Here is a 9998-nt window from a genome sequence, read left to right on the forward strand (position 1 = left end):
TTCCAGGAACCCGGGTTCAATTCTGGCCTCGGGTGACTGTGTGGAGTATGCACTTCCTCCCTGTCTGTGTGGGTTTTCTGTGGTTTCCTCCTACAGTCCAAAGATGTGCAGGTTTGGTGGATTGGCCATGCTAAATTTCCCCCTTGTGTTCAAAAGGTTAGGTTCGGTTGCAGTGATAGGGTGGAGGCATGGGCTTCGGTCGGGTACTCTTTCCAAGGGCTGCTGCAGTGTCAATGGGCCAAATGGCCTCCTTCCGCGCTGTAAATTCTATGCTGAGTTGCAATGTCCTGGGAGCACCATCATCTCCAGGTTGTCCTCTGAGTCACACACCATCCTGACTTGGACATGTATCACTGTTTCTTTATTGCTGCTGGATCAACACCCTGACCAATCACTGTCAACACCAATGTGAGATTACCATCAGCACAAAGACCCATCAATGTCTCAGGACAAGCCTGGATCAGCAATAAACATGAGTTTACAAGCATGATCTATATTGGAGGAAAATATTACTGGGATACTAGTGACGTAAAGTGCCTGAATTCATAAATGACTTGAATCAAATCATTTCACATTGTTAATTATTAAAATTTTGAACAATTTGCCTATTATTTAAAAAAATTGCTGGTATTTATAATGCTTTATTTTACAGTTCAGTGGTGAGTGGGAATATTACTCCTAACTGTATAATATAGATAATATATTTAATATTTGGTGGTGTAATGAATAAAATTATATGTCTGTGGTATTAAAATGTGCATATTTTTTTCAATGATATATTTAAGGGAGGAATAGAGCTGTGCTTATTGTTTAATGGTCACTAGGGCTGGGATTGTTTTGGGAATATTTAAAAACGTAAGTCCTCCTGTATTCTTGCATCCATGCAAGTGAGTTTGAATTGATGGGGTGAATTTACACTTTATAACTTAGAGATTCCTGTTGGATAACTGTTAATACAAGATGTCTTTTATCAAGACACAAGGTATAAACTGATATCGATCAACTTAGTCATCCTATCCCTTGGTCTGTGTACCCTCACATTGCACAGTGCTGAAACTCTACCATATCAGTCACGATTCCTGTTGGCATATGGCAATATTAATAACTGACTGCTTGTGGTCTGCCATTATTCCATGTAGCTGAATGATAATGAATATATTACAGACAACGGAATGAATACCCAGAAATAAAAGTGTAATACCAGTACATCTGAAATTCACAAAGAGCTTCTCATAGAATAGAATTTACAGTGCAGAAGGAGGCCATTCGGCCCATCGAGTCTGCACCGGCTCTTGGAACAAGCATCCTACCCAAGGTCAACACCTCCACCCTATCCCCATAACGCAGTAACCCCACCCAATACTAAGGACAATTTATCATGGCCAATTCACCCAACCTGCACATCTTTGGACTGTGGGAGGAAACACAGACAGTGACCCAAGCTGGAATCGAAACTGGGACCCTGGAGCTGTGAAGCAATTGTGCTATCCACATTGCTACCGTGCTGCTCACCCTCATGATGTAACTTTATCACCGGTATAACTTTCAGCTCTGAATTTGTCTTTAGAAATTAATTAATAAGTTTGCATTTCATAGAATTATAAAATCATACAGCACAGCAAGAGGCCATTTGTCCTATCATGCCTTTTTCTGACTCATGGAAAGAAAATCCACTTTTCCCACTTCTCTGTTCTCTCCCCACTGTACTGCAAGATTTTCCTTTTGGACCAAACTAGTGGCCATAGCATTGCACTCTAGTTTCCTCTAATATCTACCAGTGACCCATGTTTGTTCAGTACAATGTACAGATCTCTGTTCAGGTTCTATGCCAGGTGTCCAGTGAGTCCAATCTTCAGTTTAGAGAGACATCTTTCTGAAAATATCTCTGTGTCTGTGAAAGGATATACCAATCACTATGTACCATTCTAATCTCACATTGGCTACTATTCATGATTGGGAATGATGGGAAAATTGGAATATAGTGACTAGAGCTTTATATTTATGGGACATTTAGGGAAGATTATATTTTGGGCTAACTCACTGGTTTATGTGTAACAGCAACTAGTAGAGAATGGTTCAAGACTGTAACCCTTGCTGCCCAGCTGTTGCCTCATGTAAAATATAAAATTATGTACCTCCATCATTGGTTTCTTCTTCCTCAGTCTGTATCTGCTCTTCAATATCATTCTGCTTCAGTTACGATGCACATTTTACAGCTCTTCAAGGAGCCTTCTGCAGGAATTGATATGATTGTATTTGGTGTTGAGTGTGGTAACACCTGGAAAGGGCTGTTTTCGGCTGATTCAGCTTCACATTGGTAATACCATAAACTACAGTTGGTTAAAGACAATAAGTTCAACCTTAAAACTGAGCTTTTGTTGTTTGATCAGCTTCCCGATATCTCTAAGCTGCTAATACTAGGAAAGAGATGCTTGTGTCATTAACATCAGATCTAACATCAAATATTTCACCTGCAATAGAATCAATGTATCTCCTATTTGATTAGATTTATTTGTCACTGGTCTAGATCAATGCCTGCCGAATAAATTTATTGAAACGGGAAGATTAATTCTCTCAAGTGCATGCTGCATGTTTGGTCTCAGTTACAAAACATGTGTGGTGTAAATCAAGAATTAAGAATCAGCTACACATAGGAAACAAGTTAACTGAGACTCTGCTACCCTCTTGAGTCAGGTGGAATCCTAATTTCAGACTGGCACAACATATAGTTAGCACCTGAAAGCAAATCTTTGCTTGAGACTGGCGCCAACAACTATCCATGACAGCATGTTGTAAAGTCTTGTGTGTGTGGTACAGGACACCCATGGTATTGCTCAGTGTGATAGCTATATTATAAGAGGGGTATCATCAAAAGAGGGGCCAAAGAGTGATGCGAAATGTGCCACTTGGGCCTGCATCCTATTGATCCCCATTCTGGATTCAGCGGCATTCATATAATTCTAATATCTGTATCTGATATTATAATATTCGATCAATGTTTTGCTTTTGGAAAGCGTTTCCTGTAAGTATTACCTTCACTTCCTTTCACACCTTTCCCGACGCGTTATTGATAACAAAGACTGTAACTTCAAAACATCCAAACTTCCACTCGCCTTGAACAACATCTGAGCATCTCTCTTACTTTACAACACCCTGCAACGAATAGTCATTGATTTTCGACCAATTTGACTTTTATGTTGCTTATTAGTAACTAGGATAATCAAACCGTGAGCAGATTCATCACTGGCACAGTGTTGCCCGCCAGGTGATACTGTAATCACCAGATCCGTTTAAATCATTGCTCGACATACACTAAAGCAATTCCAATTCTCTTAACACTTGCGCTAATGACCCCCTCCTCCCAACCCTGTAATTGCAGTTGATTTGCTATCAGTTGCCGATGTATTATTCACACGAAACTTGTTTCATGTGAAGCGAATCTCCAAGAAACAAGGGTGAGAAATAGATGGTAACTGTCAGAAAGTAATGCAAATACCTCTCTGGTTTTGCGCTGCCAATCCTTGCTGTCTGTTAGCACTTGCTGCTTGCCCTCTTCCAGAGTGATGCCAGGCTCGCTGCTGGTGCCCACGATTCTCCAGTCCCGGGGAGAGTTGGAGATGCTGGCGATCTTGGACTCGGTGGCGCTGTTCTCCTCGGATTTGGATGATCTCCTGACGAACAAACTTTTTCTCAGGGCTTTGACGCGGAGACTCTCGTTATTGCTGATGGGAGAGAGTTTCTCCGCCGCCGGCTCTTGGATCTTCTGATCCAATTTATTGAGTTTGGCCAGAACCTGTGAAATCTCATCCCGGACCCCGGACAGGCTCTCCAACTTCCTCTCAATCTCACCGATTCTCAGCACCAGCTTGCAGACGCTCATCTTGAGTTCTTCATCCCCAGGCTGGTTCGGGAGATGCCCCTTGGCCATATCTTTATGGGGGACGCTGGCTTTGACAGGGGTCCGTTCCGGGCTCTCGCAGCCTGACTTGGGCATGCGGGACAGGGAACCGCTGCTGTTGTAACAGGACTGCAGGAGACCAGTGGACCCATTCACACTCATGTCATCCAGGAATCTGAAGATATCACTGATATCATCACTGAGGGCCTCCGAGTCCTCGTCCAGTTGTTTCATGGGCACTTTCTCCCCATACTTGGGATGATAACCCTGAACTGCCTCCTTACACTTGCCCCGGACAGCCTGTTCAGTCTGGGTCCCTACACTTGTCTTGTCGACGGTCTGTGGCTGTGATGGACAGCTGACACTTTTATCTTTCGCCTTTCTTTGGTTACAGTGAGCAACCGCCTCCAGTTTGCAGCTGAACTGGTTGACCACCGGGCCCAGTGACTCCTCGCCAGCCCCTCCTGCATGTTTGAAGTAGGACTGTGCCCTGTCCATGGTGCTGATGGCTTCGGCCGCCGCCGCTGCCTGCCTCTGGCGAGCCTCGGCCAGTAACTCCTCTTTGACATTGCTCTGATATCTGGGAGCGCTGTGTTTCTCTCCTGAAAAATACTGTTCACAGTCCTGGACTGTGTCGTTGTTCAGACTCCAGCTCTTAAGAAGCCAAGGGGCAGGTTTGTTTGGTTTGGAGGAGACTTTCCGGGGCTCTTGTGAAATAGTACTTGGACCAAAGTAGGTGGTCCCTTGAAGATCATCCAAACTTTCATGCTTGACATATCTTTTTTCTTGACTTGTCGAAGGCATCGAATCACAGTAAGGATTGTTATAGGGCATCTCGAAACTGTTACTGAAGAAGGTGGAAAAACGTGAGCCATGTTTTCTAACGTGGGACCCATTCTCCTCATCCTCTGACTCTTTGTCCATGGGCACCAGCTTGGCAACACAAGGGAGCATGTCCTGAAGTTCACCATTGAACATAGGCCTGCCCGCTACACAGGGAGTGATGCTGAATGCCTCGTCGCTGGAATCAAATGTCCCAGTCCTGTCATTTTTCCCGCCCGGGGAGTCTTGATCAGAGTTCGAATCCTGGTCCGGGTCCATGGGGAAATATGTGGTCTGCATGACGCACGCCTGAGGGTCGATACCGTTAAAAGTTGGGGACTTTTGGAGTCGTTCGAGTGAGGCAGCCCTGCCTTTATTCTCCTCCGTCCCCTCATTCCTGAGCCTGAGGAAAAAATTGGGGTCTGAAGTGCAAATGAGACGGTGGCAATCTTTGCAGTCAGACGCGGGACAGACATCCGAGCCTCCAGGTTCCGAATGTTCACTACAACCCTCCCTGTGCACCGAGTCCTGGCTGGATGTAGGAGAGCGAAGCCGACAGATTTCGCTATCTGATTGGCAGCATTCAAAAGATTCGTTTTTCCTGACCTTGTGTTGCTGCCGATGATGTAGCTTTTCCTTCGCGACCCCACCGTTCATTTGGATCAGGTTAAACATGGTGACGATATCGGCGGCAATCATGATCTTTTTGGACTGAGGACTGTCCACATTACACCGCAATTTCTCTTTGAAAAGAGTGGCTGGGAAATTCGGGTCCAGGCAGGCGGTGTAAAATAACAGGCTCCTCAGCTTTGCCAAATGAGTTAAATCAAAGCGAGCACAAAGCAATTTGCACAGGTCCTGATAGGAAACTGTGCTGTGGTTGGTATCCAATTCTTCCAAGATCCGTACGAGAAACAGCGAGTATTCCGGGGCAGCTTCCATTTTCCTCGTCTGCGATTCTATTGATTGAAAACAAATTGATTTCCACCTTCCCTCTAACGAAATAGAAATCGCATTCTATTATGTTACTCCAGGTTATAACCAGCTCATGTGCTATTGTTAAAACACATTTCGAAGCAATTGATCTTTTTTTTCAACTCGCCACAAAAACAAAAAGACTAAGAGAGTCTGAAGGGTCCAATGCCTCTAGAATTGAAGAGCTCAGTGTTGTGCATATCCCGCACTTACCCTGTACATACCGTATGCAGGTGGCTTAGATGTCTGGAGTCCCGGTCAACAATTAATTCGCAATCAATGATATGAACAGACGAACAACTCCCCGAGATAAAGAGCCAGTTTGTCTACATCCCTCGCCTTATTATCTTTAACTTCAGATACAGAAATACGCCGTAATCAGGCAATGCAAATGCCGAGTCTCGCTGAAAATCCATGGTCGGTCAGTTTGCACGTTTGGAGGAAGGAGCTGTCCACAAGCAGGCGGGAGTGAATGGTGCTGAAAGGAAGGAGCTGTCCACAAGCAGGCGGGAGTGAATGGTGCTGAAAGGAAGGAGCTGTCCACAAGCAGGCGAGAGTGAATGGCGCTAAAAGGAAGGAGCTGTCCACGAGCAGGGCGAGAGTGAATGGTGCTGAAAGGAAGGAGCTGTCCGCAGACTGGGGGTGCTGAACGATTAGGAATCACATTGTTTCTCTCCCGCATTACGTCATTAACATTCAATCCAATAGATCAGCTTCAGGGAGAAACAAAACGAGAAGCGCTCAATGTAGAGAGCTGGCAGGAACTGTCGCAATTTCAAACTTTACTTATTTTTCGACGAACCAACCAGGTGTAATTAGAAACATCCGTACTGTAGGAACAACAGTCAACCTCAAAAATGCATTCGGTCGAAAGATAATATTGGCCAGGATTCCAGCACAATACAATCCCCTCTCCCGCTCTTCTTCCAATAGGAACGGGAACATACCATTCGGTGCTTTCAGCCCATCCCTCCATTCAATTAGACCAATGCTTAACAGCATTTTAACTCCCTTGGCATGCTTGGATGTTGGAATCTTTTATACCTCACATAACAAAAATATATCATTGCCACTTTTGAATTTTTAAATTAACCTCCAGTGTCAACAACGTTTTGACAGAGAATTTTGCAGATTTTCATCACAATGAAGCAATGTTCCTCACATCACCTCTGAATGACTCAATGAATTTTTAAGGTTATACTCTCTTCTGGACTTCCTCTCTCCCCATTGAAGGAAATGTGTCTCTTTATCTCACCATCAGTTAATTTAATGATCTTAAATATCTCAACTATATCACCAAGTAATTTTCAATATTAAACGGAATACAGACTAGTCAATGAAACCTGACTGAATATATTAACACTTCATGTTCCCTGAATTATTCTCGTGAATCTGTGCAACACCCCATCTAATGCCAATATATTTTTCATGAGTTTCAGTGCACAGGACTGAATGTAATTTTGCAAATGATATCTAAAAGTGGGGAAGCAGTGAGATAGTGACATTGTCAATGATTTAGTAATTCAGGGTAATATTCTGGGGACCTGGATTAGAATCCTGCCATGGCAGATGATGAAACAAGAAATCAGTTAAAATCTGGAACATAAAGCCTAATCATGAAACAGCTGCTGTTAAACCCATTTCTTTCAGGGAATTAATCTGCCATTTTTACCTGGTATTGCCTACCTCTGACTCCTGATCCATAGCAATGTGGTTGACTCTGATATGGCTTAGCTAACCATTTAGCTCAAGAGAAATTAGGGATGGGAAGTGAATGCAGGCCCAATCAGTGATGCCCACATCCAATGAATGAATAAAAAAAGTTATTTATATAACTATAACATAAATTATACCATTATTGTATCCTTCTATGAGGACAGGCAAACTTCGATCTATTTTTTCAACAGAAATATGGCACCTTTAACTGTAACAATCCCTAGATTGTGCACGCAAGCCTCTGGAACAGAGATCATGGCTGGACTCTCAGATTTTGGGGCTATGTCTGGAGGATCCATGGTATTTTACATGGGAAAAATAGGTGAGGCCCCAGCACCGATCCACTGACTGGTGAGGGGCCAGCAGCTGTGCCACATAAAATGCCTGGCCTTCCCAATATAGTACCCCCCTGGACACCACCTTGCCACCCCCCACCAGTCCCTCAGCCCGCACTGAAGCCCCCGAGCTCCTGCCCGACTGTGGCAGCACTAGACCACAGCTGCCACACTGGATTCCCAATCACTGAAACTACACTTGTCTCACACGGTCGGCCTATCGGGGGTGGAGCATCGGGGAGGGCACATCCTGAGGCCATCCCAATGGCATGCGCCATACTCCTCGATGATGCCATTGTGGAGGGGGTGGTGAATCAGAAAACAGGCGCCATTCCTGATTTGGTCGTTAAAAGGGATTCTCCGCCCAATCGCTTTTCGCAATTTTATCATCGACAAGCGGAGAATCCCGCCCTGTATATTTAACATGAAGGTGAGAATGGTACCATTGAGCCACTATTGACACCTAATTATAATTTAAAGCTAACATAAACTTTCCCAATGAAATTCATTGCACATGTCAATTACTGATTTGTGTGGAATTGCTACGACTCGATTCAATGCAAAATAAGATTGACATGACTGCTGTGCAATGGGATCAAATTGGAATTGACATTTCATTTTATCCTATTTCAGTTGCCCATGGTGTTTAAAAGAACACACTACTGAGGCTAAAATGAAATGATCTTCAAAATGTTTCTAAAGCCTCAGTATATAATTGAATTGACAACACTCGTGATATGCAGAAGAGCTCATGACTAACGTCAGAACATGTGGAGTCAGGGGCTAAGTAGCAGAAAGATGAGCAAGGTGCCAACAGAACAAATACTGGAGAATAGGAGTTAAGGGTAATTACACAAACTGCCAAGGCATGGGAAGTATTATTCCATTAGGATCACTGCAGGGAATATTGTGGCTCATAATTTGCATCAATGATTTGGATTCAGAAATAAAATTTAAAAATTTGTGGACAGCACCAAAACTGACATGATCTGGTTAATATTGAAGAATGCAAACACATGTTAAATACCATTCAGGATGATCATGCAATTGGCTTATTAATGTGAATATAGTTAAATGTAATTTGGTAGGAAGAATAAGGAAGTCACATGTGCCTTGCAAAATACGATGAAATGGGATACCTGCACTGATGGTATGTAGCAAGGGTCAGAGCATGAACGGTACCTCATGCGTACACAGGTCAAATGGCACATAGTTAAATATGATGTAGGACGAATCAAACAAGCCAATAATCATCCCACAAACCTATTCCCAATCATTAGCAAAGTGATGCAAAGTGTCAACATTAATGCTATGAAATAGACCTTAGCTTGACTTCCATCGTTGGGAAATGTTGGTAACTATTATGAAAAAAGTGGTAATGGGGACACTTTGAAAATTACAATATCACTGGCCAGTGTTAACATTCTTTTATGAAAGGGAAATCATGTTGGTTAAATCTATCAGGGCTTTTTTTGAGGATAAATAAAAAGAACCATTTGGATTTAAAAAAAAGCTTTCAGCAAGGTACTACATGCAAGGTTATCACACAAGACAAGGGCTAACAGAGTTGTGGACAATACATGAATAGAGGATTGGCTAAAGGACAGAAACAGAGTTGGAATGAATGGGCCTTTGGAGAGGCAGTCTGTGTCAAGCAGAGTACCACAATGATCAGTGTTGTTGCCTCAAATATTAAAAAAATTATATTACGGACTTAAATGAAGGGACTGAATGTAACGGATCCCAGTTTGCTGATGATGCAAAGCTAGGTGAGGCAGTAAGTTGTGCAGCAGACACATAGAGGTTGCAAAAGTATATAGCCAGGTCAAGCAAGTGGCCAAGAAGATGGCATACAGAGTATATCATAAAAACACACGTGGCCATTAATTTTGGTAGGAAGAATAGAAAAGCAGAACATTTTTAAAAGGTGAGAAATGAAATGAAAATGAAATGATTAAATGTTCATTCTCAAAGGAATGTTGGTGACCTTGAATACAGAGGGCTACACCAAAGTGCAAAAACCATAGAATTATGGAAGCATTACAGTTCAGAAGGAAGCCACTTGCCTATTGTTTCTATGCTGGCTCTCTGTAAGTGCTACTCAAAAGGTTCCACTCCCCTGCCCTTTCCTGATAGCTCTGCCAATGTCTTTCTCATCAGATAATTATCCAATTACCATTTGAAAATCATGATTGAATCTGTCTCCATGACACACCCACACAGTGCATTCCCCATCCTAAATATGCTGTGAA

General features: G+C 43.1%; 1 protein-coding gene across 2 annotated transcripts in view; it reads right to left on the bottom strand.

Annotated features, from left to right (window-relative positions):
* The window catches only part of minar1 (membrane integral NOTCH2 associated receptor 1), a 50549-nt gene extending 43993 nt beyond the window's left edge, over positions 1 to 6556 (bottom strand). For both annotated transcript variants that reach the window (XM_038813837.1, XM_038813836.1), the window contains exon 1: positions 3497 to 6556. In XM_038813837.1, the coding sequence (XP_038669765.1) occupies positions 3497 to 5662 (2166 nt within the window). In that variant the 5' untranslated portion in view covers positions 5663 to 6556. The remainder of the gene's footprint in view (positions 1 to 3496) is intronic.
* Positions 6557 to 9998: the final 3442 nt, after the last annotated feature.

This window comes from Scyliorhinus canicula, chromosome 12 (genome assembly GCF_902713615.1).
Source record: "Scyliorhinus canicula chromosome 12, sScyCan1.1, whole genome shotgun sequence".
Lineage (NCBI taxonomy): Eukaryota > Metazoa > Chordata > Chondrichthyes > Carcharhiniformes > Scyliorhinidae > Scyliorhinus > Scyliorhinus canicula.